Source organism: Mytilus californianus, unplaced genomic scaffold (assembly GCF_021869535.1).
Source record: "Mytilus californianus isolate M0D057914Y unplaced genomic scaffold, xbMytCali1.0.p SCAF_7, whole genome shotgun sequence".
Lineage (NCBI taxonomy): Eukaryota > Metazoa > Mollusca > Bivalvia > Mytilida > Mytilidae > Mytilus > Mytilus californianus.
This window is the reverse complement of record NW_026262723.1, coordinates 31,159,882-31,179,098: the sequence shown is the minus strand read 5'-3', so window position 1 is coordinate 31,179,098 and position 19,217 is coordinate 31,159,882. Positions and strand designations below refer to the sequence as shown.

The window sequence follows — 19,217 nt, the reverse complement described above, 5'->3', positions numbered from 1 at the left end:
TACTACTTGGAAAACAGACAGACCAAAACACAAAAACTTAACATTGACCAATGAACCATGTAAATGAGGTCAAGGTCAGATAAAACCTGCCAGACTGACATGTATCCATTACAGTCATTCCATACACCACATATAGCTGACCTGCTGCTTAAAGTATTTGAAAAACGGACCAAATCACGTAACTTTAACCTTGATCACTGATCCATGAAATGAGGTCAACGTCAGGTGAACCCTGTATGACGGACATGGACATGTAGACGTTGCAAGGAACCCATATACCAAATATGGTTATCCTATTACTCATAAGTGAGAAATTCACATGACAAAAAAACTCAATTTTTTTTAAGCAGTCGTTGAACCATGAAAATGAGAAATACGAAGCTTCTACCTTCTGAAATATAAAGCTTTATACAAAAATTCTACACCGCTCGATAGTAAAACCTATGTCCCGCATACTGCGACTTTTGTCGCAGTTGAGTGTCATGTTTAAAGTTTTTGTAAGCCTTGTGTAGGACTACGTTACAATAAAAACTAGTTTCATTTACATTTAATAACAACTTTCACAGAATTCAAATGAAAACTTAGTTTTTAGTTTTGAATGCTCTTTTAACTGTGTTGTTTATGTGTGATACTTCTATTAATAAAATTAAGACAACTACTAAAATTATGACAAAATAATGATTTAATTGAAATTGACATACTTCCATCTGATTGTTTCATGAAGAAGTTTTACAGAGATCTGATTGGCATAATATAAATAGATGTCAAATTTCAAATCAGAAGAAATAAATTCAGAATATTTGACCCTTGATCCTTCTGCTTTTAGCAACAATAGACCTATGGTTCATCCACCAGTGCCACAGAATAATCTAATGTATATCTACCAGAAGAATTATCTTTATATATGAGCCTACAATCTGTCAACTACTAATATAACCTGTTACAAAACAGATTGTACAGTATTTTTCCATTTACCCATTTCTAATAGACAATTAGTGACTTTTAATTTTCTACTAAATGGCATTTATAAATATCTTACTCAAATAAGATACTGGTCAATTCTACATAATATATCCTGAATAAATATCTTAGTTCAATAAGAAGACAGTCAATTCCAGATTTATCTCTGTAGCCACAGAATGCAGTTAAATCACCATGAATTTCATGTACAAATGTCTTAAAACTTTGATGAATCAGTCCAGTACAATGTTTATCTGTCAGTTTGGTGGTGGTGGTGGTGGCTGGGCTAACAGCTGATTGACTCCACCCATATTATATCCTCCTGGTGGTGGTGGGGGTGGGGCCATGTGATTGTATCCTTGCTGACTACTGGGAGGGGGTGGTGGAGGAGGAAGCTGATTCTGCATTGGCTGTTGATGTCCGTGGTGTGGCGGATGCTGTTGCCATGGAGACATGTTTGATGGTGGTGGTGGTGGAGCTGGTTGCCACGGTAACTGTCCTGTTGATGATGTCACTGGAGGCGGAGGAGGAACTCCTTGTACTAAAAAGAATCAAAAGAAATGTTTCAAATATTTGACAATTCCAGAATCTAAGATTACAAAGTTTGCCTTGTCCCCTAAATAAACTTTATTAAATAATTTAAACAGTTATTAAAGGGGAATTTAACTTCAGTTAGTTGAACCAGAATTAAAGAATTTAAAAAATGAAGTTTTTAATTACAAAGACTTGATATGCACACACGGAGCAGGATCTGCTTACCCTTCCAGAGCACCTGAGATCACCCCCAGTTTATGTTGGGGTTCTTGTTGTTCAGTCTTTAGTTTTCTATGTTGTGTTTTGTATACTGTTATTTGTCTTTTGATTGTTCTTTCTATTCTTGCCATGGCATTGTCTATTTTTTTTCAACTTATTAGTAAGAATATCTCTTTGATATCTTTCGCCTCCCTTTCACAGTAAATAAATGCAGTTTAATTGTAAATTTGCCCCCCTTTTTCCTGTTCCAGTATTCTTAGAAAACTGATATGTACCTGGTGGCTGTTGCATCCATGGCTGTGATTGCTGAGGATGACTGCTTGGAGGAGGAGGGGGAGGAGCCGACATCAATGCAGGACGAGGCTGCATGTCTGAAATAAAAATCCTCATAAGTAAAGAATGTTCAATTAATATCTAAATAAAAAGGCCAATTCAAAAGAATAATAAAATCTTTAATCTAATTGTGACCATCTTGTGACTTTTACACCTTTTAATACCAAATACATTTTGTCACTTCCCTTTCAAAATATCTGACATTGCAATCATGTTATTCCTTCATCTGTACATTTAATAGAAATTTCAAGATTCTAGCAGTTATCTCCCTTTGAACATGGAACACCATATTTTTTTGCCATTAACATCCAACATTTCTACCATATTTGTACTGTGTTTTGTATGCATTCAATATTTTCATAATATGTGTATTCAATGTATCTTTCCTTGCCCTTAAATTTGTGGTTTGTTTATGGAATAATTTACATTTTTAATCTTTCTTTATTTGAGCATCACTGATGAGTCTTTTGTAGTCAAAACGTGCGTCTGGCTTCTGTGTAAGCCTGGTATCTATGGTGAATTTATTTACAGATTACTTATTGATGCCACCCCAAATATTACATCCACTTTGAATATAATTGAAGCATTTTTCCCCCATTTATATGGGGTGGTTACATACAACAAACATACTTTGTGGTTCTGACCATGTCCTCTGATGCCACTTACTTTGTGGTGCTGACAATAATGGCTGTTGCCACTTACTCTGTGGTGCTGAAGATACCGGCTGTTGCCAGTGCCTCATCATTGGACCAGCTTGTGATGACATCACTGAGCTTGGTGGTGGCACTGGAGCAGGTACCATCGATGATGGTACAGATGATGGGGGCGGTACAGGCTGTACGTTGTAGCTGTTGGGGGGTTGATTGGGCTGCTGACCGCCAAGGTTGGTTATATTGACCACTTGTGGGGGAGGAATGTTCCTTTGTTGATGAGGCTGCCATGGGGGATTCAAAGACTACAAAAAAAAGAAAGATATACAACTAATTGTATATTGTTAAATCAATGATTTCAACACAAAATGTGATATAATTGTAAAAAGATAGTTTTTGTTCCCGGTGTTGCCTATATTTGCTGACAACATTGAGCAATTGCCACTCAATCAATGAAAAGATTGTAAGAGCTTGATGTTTCAAACCAGGGCTCTTGATCATAAAACTTCACTCATTACTCGGAGTACAAAATTTGTGCTCGAAACACCAAATCCAGTTTCTTTATTGGTTGATTTCTAAGTCTGAGCCAGGCCTGGGTTTCTCACTGTTAATGATATATTACAGTTGTTCATTCTCAAACTAAAAATTACATACTATTACTGACATTGATTTAATATTGTATTTTAAGTTTTTTAAACAAAGATATCTCATCTAGTACTATAGTTAAAAGATTTCCTATTGTCAATTTTCATTTGATGGTTGCAAATATCCAATTTACTGTCTCCGCTATGCGTCGCCAGTAAAACTGCATTTGCAACCTCCAAATCAACAATTGTCTGCTGCAACTCTTCAACTTCAGTACTGTTATTCCTTAAACTGATGTACATAAAAAATTCAATTACATATGTGTGAAAGAAATATATATTTTGCTCTTTATCAATGGCCCTGCAGTCAAATGACTACATTTCAAATGTACTGGAACATGACACAAAACTGTGTCCAAAACCCTATGCTCAAAAGACCAACTTGAGAGTTATACTTTAGAAAGTATAAATAAACACATGTATACACATGTATATGAATACAATAAATATTCAGCTATGACAAATCAGGAATGAAAAGTTAAATAGAAAATATTAACATTAAATTATTTAAAACGAATTTTTGAACTTTTATTCAGTGTTGTCCAGTCTAATGTTTGGCTAGAAGTGACCAACAAGGGAATATACTGCCTCTTAACATCTGCTCAATAACAATATTAAAGATGTTGCATAATATAGTATTCACTAGTACTATTATTACAGTAATTTCCCACTATTGAACTGTGGGAAATTGTTTTTTTTGTTTTTTTTAAAAAGCTAGGTAAGACAAAACATATTATTATGTCTACCTTACAGATTTACTTACCATTGGGTTAGGAGGAGGTTGTGTTATTGGCAACCTAAACTGCTGAGTTGGCGGATGATTATGCTGATTTGAAGGTAATAGTGGTTTAGGTGATGATGTTGGTCCCTCTCCTAACTCCGCCATCAACGACATGTACTGAAAATAATTAATATTTATATAACTTTATATACACAAAACATGTTAAATTATCTACTATAATCATGCAAACCTTTCAAATAACAATTTTGGAAGATTTTGTGGCGAATCAAAATATAAAATTTTAATAACCAAACAAAATGTCTACTTCAATTGGTTTGCCACGTGCAGTGTCTGCAACTTTGAATTTTATCTCAAATCAATCAATTGTTTTTACACACCATAAAATTTAAATTCCATACACAGGGGTACAGACAATGTATACATTCCAAAAAAAAAATCAGCTTTATTTGTTCAGCTAATGTAATAATACTTGTCAATACCATTGAATTACTTACACACTTTATGCTTTGAATGAAGCATCATTCAGCACAATAAAGATAAGGCTATTTTTTATTCAATCAAGGGTTAAATTATTTTCCTGTGGACGTTTGATAATGACCTAGGGCAATCATTGGATGCTTTATAATGAAATATTCCGTGCATACAACTCTTATAATGATATTCATCAACAATTTTGTTTCAAACCACTTCATTCAATGTATATTCTTATTCTTACAACAAAGCAAACAATTTCTTTTGAACTGCCACTGGTTTTTATCCAGAAATATTTTGAAGCCTTAGCCTTCTACTTGAGATGATGCTGGTATATTTGATCATGTTAACATGTAGTTATCTCCCATTTTGTGACTATAAATTTTTTACACAAATATAATAATGCTCCCCTTTACTAGAACTGAAAACTTTTTCTACTTCTGTCAATTAGCAATTAATGGTCACAAATGTAGTTTAACATGAGACCATATGTGAAGCAGTGCCAGTTCCGATATTTGTGAGCATTAAAAATTTGCATATATTCAAAACAACTTCTAATACAATACTCATAAAATTTTCAAAATTAAACATTTACAATACATTGACGGCTAGCAAGTTGTTGCCCAAGACTAACTCAGATGGTCAACAGTAGAATTGATGACAGACGCCATCCAAAGTTGATGTTAAAATGTATCATATTTCATTAGAATCATATCTAAGGCCTATTTTTGTGAAAAAGCTCGTTATATCAATAAAAGAAAATGTGTGCTGAAACCTAAAACAGCAACAAAAATTAATATAAAACAAAGTTTTTTTATCTTTGTCTAATTTATCAAACTTTTTCCTACCTCACTGTCCATTTTAGCTCTATCAGCCATTGAATTCTGGTGTGCCGGCATACTGAAATTCTTCAGGGTATCTCCTGGTCTGCAAAAGAAATATATCTGACACTTTAATACTTGAACACAAGCTTCACTTAATGGATTATTCCAACAACAGTTATGAATCAGCGTGATAACCAATTGAGACGGTGCCAAATCTACACCCTTTTCATTGGATTTCCAGTGTGTTGAAAGAGGTCAGCATCTTAAAACCCACGTTCATAGATCTGCATCCAAGTCCAATTTTACATGTCAAAATTTTAACATCAGTTGTGCATTTGAAAGCTATTTCATTTAAATGGTTTTTTTACACAAAACAAATCAATATTTTTATGAATAAAATAATAAAATATGTGCTCACGAGTCCAATATTCATTTTCTATGAATTTGACCTAGACATGTCATTTATGATGTTGGCCAAAAATCTCATTGTCAATTGAGGATTTGACTGTCACAGAGACAATGAAAGGGATAATTGAGAACGTTAAATCCAAACTTGCCTGTGGCAAATATTCAAACACGGCACTGTAGCTCCTAATCTAATGCAATACTAGTTACATGTTTAAAATAAAACATTGAGTTATCCCAGAAGTATCAGCTGCTATTGCCCAACAACTAATACGTCCAGCATGGAATTAACAAAAGATATCAACCAATCAAAACATATCGTATAATATTTCATAGAATAAGGAAGTGTAATTTTACTTTAGCAATATTCAGTTTGTACAACCCACCCTCATTAAGATAATAGACAGAGGCTCTTTTCACAAAAAATCTTACTAATAAAATTGATCGTAAGTTATACTGAAATGTTCATGACTTACGAGTGGTTTTACTCGTAAGATTTTTTGTGAAAACAGTCACAGTTTTACTAATGTTAAGCTTTTTGCCCATACCTTTTAGATTTACAGTCCTGAGACAAATGTCCTGCTCCACCACACACTGTACACAGAATATTATTTGTGATGATAGTGGAGGCTTGCTGTAGCTGCTTTAGTTTCCTGAAAAATAAATTAAAATGTAAGAAGAAACTTATATAAACAGTAAAAAAAAAAACTGCTGTAACTTAAAAAAAACAACACATACCAGTAGATATTTAAAAGATCGATTTATTAATTGTTAGTATTTAATGCCACTTTCAGCACACATGGACATATCATTGCAGCCTTTTTTATTGTTGGAAAATTTCAGAGAATTTAGAGAACTAATGACATTAAGCAGAATATTTCTCAGTAAACAATTCAAAACTATTGTGAGTTAGGAGACTTCTTAAATTCATTGGCAACTTGAACTCAGCCTAGCAGTCTAAACTGGTTTATTTTATGTAACAAGAGTTATATCCCTTAGACCAAATTAAAAGCATGTTCTGAGAACTTTTGAACACACTAGCATATACATTTCTATGGGTAGTTGGGTGACTTGGATCTAGAACATAGTTTTAGTATTAAATAAAGTGACGCCACCAAAATTCAAAACTTGATCTGTGTTTTGTGGTAATAAGCATTGTGTATAAGTTTGATAACATTTGGTTGAGGCAAACTTTAGTTAGAGAACAGAAACCAATTTTGGGACGTACGGACAGACAAGGGTAAAACTTAATGCCCCCTCCGCTTCGGCAGGGGCATAAAAAAATGATGGTCTGAAATTGTAAACACAAGCATAGACGTCATGTAACAGATGAAAAATTTAACAGTGATTTCTTTCAATAGAACTAGAATGCAGATGACAGTATTGTATTTGAAGATTTATGTCGACTGGAATATCTATTTGCAACAATCAAATAACCAATTGATGCCCAATAAATCTTCAAATACAATACTGTTATTTCCTAAATTTACCATGCATTGTTTTTGATAATGTTTTTCTGAGTTCATCATGTGTAAATTTAAATATTAAAGTACATCTGCTATCATTTTTATAGTTTATAAGTTATAAACCTTAAAACACACAGAAATTGTGTTTGTTTGATTGCTGTCTTATTTTGTTATAATTTCACACTCTTCTTACTTTCACATGGCTGCTAATTTTTACAAAAGTTGTTTAAATACATACGCTAATCCATCATTTTCCCTCAGTGTACCATTCAGTAAAGCCAGTTCTCTCAGCTGTTGTCGTCTTAAATCATTTTGTCCTTCAGGAACTTCTATGCCCTGGCTTATTATTTCTTTTATCTGTTAAATTTAAAAATACATGACAGTAAAAAGGAAAACTATAAATACCAATACCTCATAAAGGCTTTAAAAAAACAAATTTGTAAACTGCTCATTGGTGTAAAAGTGTAATGTTGACCCTAGACTGTATCTTAATGTTAACTCCCAATTTTTTTTTTTTAATCTATCTATCAGTAAAAACAGAAAATTGAAGAAAGGCATTTTTGAAAATTTTGCTCTGGATGCCGCCATTTGATCACGAAAAATCTTCTGTGCAAATTTCCATGGGGTTTGACATTGTTATCGATTTCTAAAAATTTAATCTCAGACTGAACCTAAATGTTGACAAACGCCTATGATACGATGCTGGCCTTTGCGACTTCCATTACAGTTAAGACAAAAAGGGTTACAACACATTTTAAGAAATTTGGATGCAAACTATGTTTCTGAAAAAAAAGTTTTAAGATCTAAAATAACCATTTAAATTTGAATGCAAGGCTACATAAAACATTAAGAAGTTTTCCCCTCCCTGCACATCTTTCCCCCTGAATAGCCTTAAATTGTGTTAAAAGAACAAATTATGCTCAGTCATGCTTTTTAACAATTGAAAAATAACTTTTGTTCTTTAAAATATGATATGGTATGGGTGCAAATGAGACGTAACTATTCACTACCTTTTCTACAGCTTTGTTGACATTTTCAGGATTATTTGCTGTGACATAAGCATGCAGTGGTTCATCTTCTCCTGGTAATGGTTGTCCATCCTTCCTTCCTATCTTCCCTTCCTTGACTGAACCTTTCCCTCGGATAATTATCTTTGCACCAGTCTGAGAAATATAAAGAGGTCTTTTTATTACAGTAAAAAATGACTAGACTAAACTTCAATCATAGAATTTTTATAGGAATTTTTAAATTTGCAAAACACCAATCATATATTTGATTGTTGCAAACTAAATTTTCTTGCACAGGATAAATTAGACCAGTAAAACAGTAATTTATAACCATCTTAACGAAGTCAAATGCCAGTAAATATCAATTAACATATTTACACTTTTCTACTCAATAATGTCTATTTAATAAAACTGTGAAGAAAAAAAATTACTCATTTTATTTCAAAATCAGAATTGATACCAAGCATGTATAAGATAATGCCAGGTTACTGGAAATTTTGCAACCAAAACTTAAATGTGCACTTTATTTGTCGATTATTTCCTAAGTCTTAATTATATAAAAGTATCTGAAGTCTATATAATACTCTTACAAACGTATCTCTCTCTAAGTTTGCACCTTGGTCAAATCATCAGAGGTACAAAGTTACTTTTTTTTCTTAAATTTTTACAAGTATTTCCACCTGGGTGATGTCATTTAACAAACTTACATCTTTTTCTAAATTTTTAAGAGTATTTCCCCTTGGACCAATGAGAAGTCCTACAAAATTAATTTCTGGATGTTCATCCTGTGGGATCATTACTTTGTCACTGACTCGTATAATGGGAGGTCTGAAATAAATAAGTACAGGATTATATTCTAGAATCATAAAACATGATAAATACAAATTTATGGATAAATTTTTGTTTTCTTTCCTGGTTTTCGTTTTTATTGAACAATCACTGTTTGCCTTTACAGCTGTCAACAAACATTAACAAACAAATGGGAAAAAATACATAATGGTTTACCTCATACAATAATATTCATGCGACGTATATCTAATTATTTTCAAGGACTTCCTGCCTCAGTCTAGTTTTTCAATATTGTTGATTTTTTTCTCTTTTAATTGGTGCTTTACAAGTTGTAGAATAAACATATGCATATACCACATTTCACTGTTCAAAGTTAGTATTGGTCATACTATTATCATAAGTACGGCCTTAAACATTCAGCAAAACTCATACCACATAGTATGCTATAAAAGGCCCAAAAATGACCAATGTAAAACAATTTAAACAATAAAATTAACGGCCTGATTTATGTACAAAACAATAATCGAAATATTTTGTTTATCCGTTTTGGTATAGTGCTGATTTTTCCCCCCTAACTGTTCCCCTGTCCTCCCTCTACCTAATATGCTTATCCCTAATTCTTACTTGTAATCTGCTGGTCCCTTGCCCTCTCTCTACCTAATAGGCTTATCCCTAATTCTTACTTGTAATCTGCTGGAGGTTTATAATCAGGGTTACTATTCATGGCGTCTTGCACCAGTTTGTGTCTTTCTTCCTCCAACTTCTTCCTAGTTCTGTATTCTCTTGTATTGAGACGCTTGCCTTCATTGTTGTAAATCGGTTCTGGTGAGGGAGATCTGTGGAATATAAATAAAACACTTTGGTGATATTATGAAACAATGTGAAACCATGTTATACCACCACCATTTGGACTTGTGTGTGCAACATTTATCCAAGATCAGAAAAGGTTTTAAACTTAGAAAAAGTTTTATATAAAACTGAACATTTCTCCAAGATCTGGAAAGGTTTTAAACTTACAAAAAGTTTTTATTCAATTCTGAATTTCATCAATTATCCTGCATTTCAACAAAAAGCGAGTTTCTAAGGAATGGAATTATAGAATTTATTAATTAAGAGAATAAAACTTAATATGGAATTTTAAATCTGAGTGTTTCAGAAAAATATTTCTTCATGCATTTGTAAATCAAAAGTGTACCAGTTTAACATTTGTTTACATTGAAAAGGCTGCAAGCTAGATGTTTAAGGTGTATTTTTGTTATCTGATGTAAATATCTTACATATAACTGCCAGGTACATTAAAATTTAAATTAAATAATAAAACTAGATGGATATTTTCCCTACATATTCTCACCCAACACACAGACAGGATGTCTATGAAAGATTGTATGTTTAAACTTGCATATATTTAAGAGAAAAGTGTATTTCCTGAGGCGCTATTAATTTCCATCTCATATGCATCATTGTATCAAAAATGCTTCAACAGACAAAATTTATGTGTTTCACTTAATGATTGGTGTGGTAACTTGGTTTCATATTAAAATCAAATTATGTTAATTTTTGTCAGCATTTGTTTTATCTGCCTGAGGAATTCTTAAAACAGGTATCCCCCCCTTTCCACAGTATATCCCAAATGCCTTCACCCCCTGCAATCCTAACCCTAACCCTGCAGAATTTTTCATTCTGCATGACCCCATAAGTACATAGTACTAAATGCTCTGTTTTAACCACTTGATCATGTTGACCTAGACTTAATAAGATTTCAGCTTTTTTAAGAAGATGTTCAAGCATGCCAAATGCACTATGTTAGATAGCATGGATAGAAGAAATATACTTTTCCATTATAATTTGCAAATGTTCTACAGTGTCTTAAAAATTTTGTAACTAGATGAATATTTCCCCATTATATTCTGACCCAACACACAGACAGGAATTTTCCTAACCAAAAAGTGAATGTATTTACTACCTAACATAATGTGTTGGTCACATCAGTATAAATTTGTAAATGACTATAGTGTAGATCCCCCCACCCCCCTTCTCACCAAAATATTAAAATTCTACAAGTGGAAATAATAATTCAGACTATTTCTCCATCACATTAAAAACTGTGTTCCTTTACTATTCCTGAACTTAGAACCATTTTGCACATTCCGTTCAACAGTTTACCCTGGGGAATAATGACAAAGAAATTCATAAGCAACTGACTTATTAAACAGATATCATTTCATTTAAAAGAGTGGAAGGTGGTGTGTCAATCTCCAATGGGAAAGCAACCCAAGAACAAAAAGAACCATTAGACATCTAGAAGGCAACATTATCCATGCACTTGTACACACAAGACACAAATTACAAGGGGAAATCATTCTTTGACGATTTGTTTATCTGTTTGACATAAACACAAAAAGATGCACCAATAGTTCAGTCACTTTATCATTTGACAGTGTTCTTTCTGTCGGTATCCCCTTACTACTTGGATATACAAAGTTATATGTAATTTTTTAGATATTGCCAAGAGTTACCTGACCTCAGATTGATTATGATGTAAAAAAATTAACAGAATATCAGCAGTTTTGAAGTTGACAGAAATTAAGTATCTCAGCTAGTCCTGTTGGACTCAAAATGATACTTTCTGTCCCGACTTTAAAACAACCATCATTCTGTATATATTTCACCCAATACTGTGAAATTAACATGTAGTCTAAAATAGATCACAATTATTACTGAATCTTTTCTGAAAGAGAACTCTCATTACTGGAGTCAACCTAATCAAACTCATTAACAACTCATTAGACAAAAAGATCACAAAATTTAAATACTGGTAAATAGAGGATTAAAATACTTCTGAAAAGAATTTCAATATATTATGGAAAAAAGATAAGATTATTAATGCTGAAATTTTGAGGAATTGATTAGCACTGCAAATAATTTTTAATATGATTGTATTGTAAATGAATTAGTCATATTACACAACAATAATTCTGAAATTAATGTTTCTCATTATATAATTGTTTATTACCGAGGTCTGAAATTAAGGGTCTCTTTAAACCGATAGGGACAAGATGTGCTTCTCAGCAGCTCAACTGAAAGGGCGAAATTTATTATTTGACAATAAAAATGATTAACAAAGAAACTTTCATTAGCAAAAACCAAATAAAATAAATTATCATATATGAGCAAAAATAGCTTGTACATTACCTGTTTTCTTCAATTTTTAAAGAACTGCCAGTTTTATTATTGAAGCTCCAAAATAACTGTAATTTTTTTTAGGAAATTTCTAACAAAAAGAGATTTTCTAGATAATCAAACAAACAGTGAAATACTGAACATACATGAATGAAAGAAGATCAAGGTAAATGCTACAGAAACTCAACATATTTCAAAAAGTTTGCTCACCCTTACTTTCTTTCATTGTTTTTACTACTTTTCGATGAAAATGTATTCAAAAGTCATTTTGGAGCTACATAAGAAGCTAAGGAAACCCCCTTATATATACATGTCACATGTTGCTAGCCTCAGTTCATACGTTGTTCAGAAGCTTTTATAGAAAAATGTGAATACAGTTTCCTTTTCAATGAAATGCAAAAGGTTAATAAATTACATTCTCAAAGAACATGGAACATGAATATTAACATTTTTTTTACCGGTATATGAATTTTCTGTTAAGTCTAGATCTTTTGGAGAAGAAAAAAACACACTAAGTAACTTTGGCCATACAATCATTTTTTTCTTCAAATTTTGTTTAAATTTTACAATTTTTAAGTCACTTCTAAAACAATGCTTTAAAAAACTCAAAAAAGAACTCATTTGGCATCTTTTTGAATTTGTGTTAGCCATATTTAATCTTAAATCAAATGACGCTTAAAAATTGTTTAGGGCAGTTCCATAAAAACATTCATGAGACCCAGGGAAGGCAACTTGAATTTTCCATTATGGGTTGGTGTGAAATATTATGTTGTACATGTTTAAAATGTAAGCAGGTCTATAATATTGCTTCTATGGGTGGTTACTCTATTTTCAAAGTACCTTTCTCTGGAAACTGTGTATGTTTTAATGGAACAGCCCTTATCTCAAAATTTGTGAATAATTTGTCATTTATCAAAAGATTTTTTTATGCAGCAAACAAATATCACAATATTTGTTGACAATAAAATTTTCAAGAGAATGCATAAAAATAAAAATTTGTATTTTGAAAGTAGATCTCTTCACGACTGTAATTGTTACGTTGACACTGTGATTATCCTTGAGGAAGCCCCCATTAACTACATGCAAATTAGCTTTCTACTACTGGCAGTTCTTTATAAAGGCATAACAGCACCAAGCTTGAGGCTACCAGTGGGAAAATCCTGTGTCAAAATCATCAATATTACAGAAATCAAACCTGGATTCTGGGTTGGGTGGTATGCCAAGATCTCCCGTTCTCAGTCTACGACTAATCTCCTCAATTTGTAGTTGCACTGTAAAGTAACAGTAGTCATTATTATACATTAATATTAATATTTATGACATTTAAAATAAAATACCCAAACTTTGAGTAGACAAATCATTCTAACAACTGAAGTATAAAAGTTCAGTTTTAAGAATCTTTTTAACTATCTTTTTAACTATAAAGTCACCAAGAAATTTGTACTTTTGTAAATAAGAATGATTTAATCAACCAAATGCAAAAATTGTTTTAGAATGAAAAAGCTCAGTAAATCAAACTCTGATCTTTGCCATTTGATACTTATCTGATTGTAAATGATTTCCCATGCTGATAAATGTTGATATTTTAAAGATATAAAACAGCAACCAAAGAAACAGCATGTAAATTCCATAGGGGTTGGGGGTCATTTTGGACTGAGTAGCAGTTTTAGCCAGCCTATGCCTACTCTAAGAGAAGGTGAGTTGGAAAGCAAAATCCTTTTGTAGTGTTCAAGGAAAATATTTTTTAAGTTTTAACTTTTCTCAGAAAATATTTCTTCAAAGTACCTTTTTTAAAGGTTACTATATCAAATTTACAAATATAAATCAAAATTTTAAATGAAAGGCATGATTTAATTTAAGTTCTTTTTGCTAATTGCTGGCATATGGATCAGTGCTTTGATACTTTGATGGTTGAAGTTCCCTCGACATGGGTTGTCTCTCCTGATCAGGATTATTTTCCATTTTTCAGTTGACTAAATCACAAAAACAAAACTATATCATTAGACAAATAAAACAATAACCATTTCATATTTGCTCATTGGCTGTTTGTCATTCAAGTACCTGGTTAACTATGGAGTCTTACAAATACTACCAATTTCAATTAAATTATTGATGGATATCATGAAACTTGTTTAGGGCTATTCCATTAAAATGTATGTGGGAGGGTAGGAAGGGAAGTTTAATTATTGAATGTGGGTCATGGGTCTTTTTTCAGTATGTGTCTATTACCATTATGCAAAATTATCTAAAAAATGGTTCTAGGTTGTAGGGATATTTTGAAAGTCCCTTCCTTCATGTCCTACCCTCCCACATGCATTTTAATGGAATAGCCCTTATTAAAGTGTTCTTTTTTTATTTCTTGATTGACAGCATTCAACCAACAACTTTGGCTTCTTAAGTTACTTTCCTTGTGCTGCTTTCGATTGATAAATGTTTGCATTGGAGGAATACAGTCTTATATTTTAATGTGTAAGTTGTTGCTCATGTTGGTTATTGGACTGTTCAGGTTTTTCACTATGTTTTACTTTTACAAAATAAGATGGTCTAGATACATGTAGGTAAAGAGAAAAGTTTGTGCCTGTAACAAGTCAGGCTACATGTCTCAGAGGAGTTGGGTTTTGGTTTGATTTGTTAACGTTGTACTGTCAATATTATTCATAATTCGATTCCTGTTAACACTTTTTATGTCATGTTTGTATTATTCATATTCATAATTCGATTCCTGTTAACACTTTTTATGTCATGTTTGTATTATTCATAATTCGATTCCTGTTAACACTTTTTATGTCATGTTTGTATTATTCATAATTCGATTCCTGTTAACACTTTTATTTCATGTTTGTATTATTCATACCATTCTTTCATGTTATTAGTTTGTATGTATTTGTAATAACAATGATCAACATGTATCTGCCAAATTTCTGAGACATTTTTACAAGAGTTTTATATGAATATTGTTTACAAAAATGACAATGCACTACCATGCATTACTTTTCAAAATCCAGAAAAATGTAAAACCTAAAATCATTAAACTTAAAAAAAAAGAAAGAAAAAAAGAAAGAAAGAAAAAGTACATTTTCAGCATCAGTGCTTTCCTTGGCAGCCAGACCTGATCCATTTTCTCTAAAATTTAAAAGAACAAAATAATACATAGTTACATCAACATAATATAAATCTTTTTAACTCCCTGATATGTCTACACAAAGACTGATAAAAACACGACTGATGAATGTTTTTCATAAACACTTCATCATTGTGTACATTTTATACATTTGTAATATATAAAATTGAGAATGGATATATTTGTAATAGTTGTGAAATTTTTATGTGATATCAAACTAGTCTTACATTGGTTAAGTAACAATATCAAATCAAATAAATAACCAACTAGGATTATTGAATCAAAGAGCAATAAACTATTATTATATTCTTCATGTATTAGATTACCAACTCATATCTGAAAAAAACAACAACTTCCCTTCAAATGTATAATCTGTGTTCATAGCTAAGCTGTCTGGATAGCGGGCTGAAAATAAACATGTACCTACAATATTCATATATTTATCTGAATTACAAAATGAAACGTATCAAAAAACTTCTTGGTACAGAGATTTCTTTGGTGCCAATAATTCTGTGATAAAAATGACTGAAAAGCTAAGAATTAAAGCACAAATATACATTGTATTTATTAGAAAAAGTATTTTTCACATGTTTCTACACTTACTCAAGTACTGTTTTTCTTGATCTGATGAAAGCCCTGTAGGAATGACTGTTGGTAACCCAGGTATAACTGTCTTCTCCATCTCTGAATCCTGTGCCCAGCGACTCTTTCTTTTCTTCTTTTTATCACTTCCTTCTGTCTGTCCTGGACCAGGTGAACCTGAGGATCCCGACCCCCATGACTGTTGTCCAGCTGAGGTAAAATCTGCAATCAAATAAATGTATAAGTTACTATGATTCAGTCAAATATGCCTGTTTGAATGGTTTTACACTAGTCATTTTTGGGGCCCCTTATAGCTTGCTGTTCGGTTTGAGCCAAGGCTGTGTGTTGAAGGCTGTACTTTGACCTATAATGGTTTACTTTTTACTAATTGTGACTTGAATGGAGAGTGGTCTCACTGGCACTCATACCACATCTTCTTATATCTATTTGTGAGGTAAAACTGTAATGCACAATGAATAGAACAAGAAAATGGTATGTGTCCTTTACTAATGTCCATAGGAGAGGGTCCGGATAAGGTTTACAGAATAGAGAACAATGGGCAAAAGGTGAAGAATAAAGGCCCGATAAATAAAGAATAGAGATAGGGTATTAAAATATACATTGTAATGAATAGAAAACAATGGGCAGACAAGATAAATAATAGAGAAAAATGGTCTTAAAAATTAAGGAATACAGAAATGAAGGACCCCCATTCCAGACCCTTATAGAACAAAATTCCCTGTTAACACTATCACATTTTCAAGTTCATTGAACCACCAAATATGGGTAAAAAAAATAGGCATGTGTATTAAAAAGTTCACATAATGTACATGTGCTGTTACAATACTCTCCCAGGTATGGGGAAGGTAGAGCACTCATTAAGATGTTTTTAAACCCCACCACATTCATTATGCATCATGCTATGTTAACATTGCCATTTGGCTGTTAGAAGACGAAATAATTTATGGTTGCCCTACTTGAAAGGCATGCTTTGAACAGGTTCGGAACACCCCCCCTCCCCATTAAATGAGGGACTGTCCCTCAGAAAAGTGGTTATTTTGCTATTGTAGAAAAGAAAAAAGAAAAACTTAGCCTTTTTAACTTAAAAGGGGGAAAATTCATTATATTCAGGGCTCACGCTAGCAGGCGACTGGGGCGATAAAGTTTAATCCATTTATTGCATTAAAAATGTCATATTCCTTTCCAAATAGCTTGTCAAACATCATTTATTTTTGTAAATTTTCTTCGTCCGCCATTAACTGTTTACTAACTACGGATCGGAAACGGACCAGCTATGACCGAAATCCGTATTTTTACAATAATAACCACGGATGCATGAATGGAACAGCTGACAGAAGAATATTGATCCCAAAAGGAAAAATTACGCATTCCACACGCATTAACAGACTTTTGGTTAGATCTACATTTTGTACTTGATTAATGTATATAATTCCATACATATGGATTGTTTTAAAATATTGATTAAAGTTGCATAACTCTGGGACTATAATACTATTATATCAATATATTATGGTCCAGCTTATCTTTGTATATCTTTTGATCAGAAACTCTGAATTTCATAAACATGATAAACAAGATAGTTTTTTAATTGAATTGTAATTGATATATTATTTCTTTACCTTTTTGACATAAAAAAAAAAAAATAAATTTTAGTGCTAGATTATTTAGTTGGTAGTTTCTCACAAGAACCCAAACTTAAACAACTTTGAATTTGAACTGTTACTTTAATTGTATACTCAGATATGAATTGAACAATATAAAAAGAACATTATTTACATATGACCGTTTGTACTATAGGCAGTAAAAACCAAACATTGTAGTGCAGCGCGCGAAGGAGCACTTCTCTTTCAAATCTCACCACTTCTCCCTATCAGTTTCAAAAAGAGAAGTCACTTCTCCCTATGATTCTGAAGTAGTGTGAGCCCTGATATTTGGAACAACTTTTCTAAAAGACACAAATAATAAAGAAGATTGAAGTCCATGAATATTCCAAAATTCATGGACATGTTTTGTCGATATAATACCAGATAGTGTATTGTTCTTTGTCATGTTTGTGAAAAGTTTCTGCAAATAATGTAAATATGTGCCCTATTGTACTTAAAAATTGTACATGCAAGACTTTAATATATACAAGAGAGATAATCCAGTGTCAACAGCGACACCTACAGAATACAGTTTAAATAAAAAAAATGTTATCACTTGAAATTGAATGAAATTTACCCCTCATAAAAGGGGTTATCCCTCATTAGGGAGGTTGTTCCCAACCTGTTGAATGATTCCGCCAACAGAAATAGGCAAGTTATACATCATCTTGTAGATAATTTTAACTAAGTAGATAAATGTATAGGACATAACAAGTTTCAGTGTGAAAGAAAACTGTGGAATCAAAACATAAAGGAAACTCACAACCTAATGCCATTTCTAGAACAATGCCAAGTAAGATGCCTTGTGTGATATTAAAGTATATAGGTAATTTCTAAAGAGGCAAGTGCCTGTGCTCCAGCCATGCCTTTAAAATTTTCAGGTGCACAAGTTTGTCAGTACTCACTGGTAAATTTTGTGGTGCAACTACGACCATATTTCATTAGAAGCTGATTTTTGCTTTCATTGAGAATAGAGCATGTTAGGTTCTAATTTATCATGTTTATAATATCTACGAGTCCCCGTGCTCGCACAGGTCTGTTTTTCGGAATTCTGGAATACATTTATGTGAACAATTATTTGGGAATGAACATGATGAATTATGAGAGTCAAGGTTGGAAAAATTGGGCATCTACGCTATGAAACTTTTAAACAGACAAAACTCTGGAATGTTAAGCTTTGAAATATGCTCACTATTTCCGTAATCATACGATCTTTTGGTTGACTGAAACATTTTTGGACCGGCAAACAAAACAATGTCGTGTAACAAAATGGCGTATTGCAAACGTTCCTGTGACGACGTCTAATAACCGAAATATATATCGACTGAAAACAAACAATAACGTACAAAAAAAAATGGAATCAGGACAACTAGGACCAAGATAACTCGGACCACTTAAAAGACAACTCGGACCAGTTTGAAAGACAACTCCGACTAGTTTAAAACACCGGTCTGACCCATTTAAGGAAGTCTAGCGTAATAAATATTGAGCCTGATATCTTTAATTACTTTATACACAAAATTAAAGATCAAATTGAAGAATCAACCTCAAATATTCTATGGAATACATTCACAGAAGCTCTTACACAATCAATAGAGGCAAATATCCCACACAAAATAGTTACCA

General features: G+C 32.4%; 1 protein-coding gene and 1 long non-coding RNA gene across 4 annotated transcripts; both read right to left on the bottom strand.

Moving 5' to 3' along the window:
- Positions 1–664: 664 nt before the first annotated feature.
- On the bottom strand, positions 665–18,905 carry LOC127710220 (splicing factor 1-like). 3 transcript variants are annotated; one of them, XM_052215980.1, is made up of 13 exons: positions 18,784–18,905; positions 15,949–16,149; positions 13,420–13,495; positions 9,728–9,880; positions 8,963–9,083; positions 8,259–8,411; positions 7,487–7,605; positions 6,331–6,435; positions 5,402–5,480; positions 4,104–4,238; positions 2,677–3,001; positions 1,989–2,084; positions 665–1,501 (listed from the first exon to the last, which is right to left on the bottom strand). In XM_052215980.1, exons 1-13 carry the CDS (start codon positions 18,821–18,823, stop codon positions 1,218–1,220), a joined length of 1,887 nt encoding a protein of 628 aa, XP_052071940.1. In that variant the 5' UTR covers positions 18,824–18,905; the 3' UTR covers positions 665–1,217. The 3 variants fall into 3 exon arrangements, with proteins under 3 accessions (XP_052071940.1, XP_052071941.1, XP_052071942.1); XM_052215981.1 differs by having other exon boundaries at positions 2,713–3,001; XM_052215982.1 differs by having other exon boundaries at positions 2,749–3,001.
- LOC127710221 (uncharacterized) lies at positions 14,255–15,941 on the bottom strand. The gene is made up of 2 exons (XR_007986062.1): positions 14,957–15,941; positions 14,255–14,902 (listed from the first exon to the last, which is right to left on the bottom strand). It is a non-coding gene; the product is annotated as an uncharacterized LOC127710221 (long non-coding RNA).
- Positions 18,906–19,217: the final 312 nt, after the last annotated feature.

Bases quoted from the DNA above. Each gene is read 5' to 3' on its own strand.
- LOC127710220 (XM_052215980.1), bottom strand. From the start codon at position 18,823: ATGTTTCAGTCAACCAAAAGATCGTATGATTACGGAAATA. The intron at 8,412-8,962 runs GTAAGTTTGTTA...TATATTTCTCAG, and splicing joins TTAAAAATTTAGAAAAAGAT to ACTGGTGCAAAGATAATTAT. The intron at 2,085-2,676 runs GTATGTTTGTTG...TTTTTATTTCAG, and splicing joins GACATGGTCAGAACCACAAA to ACATGCAGCCTCGTCCTGCA.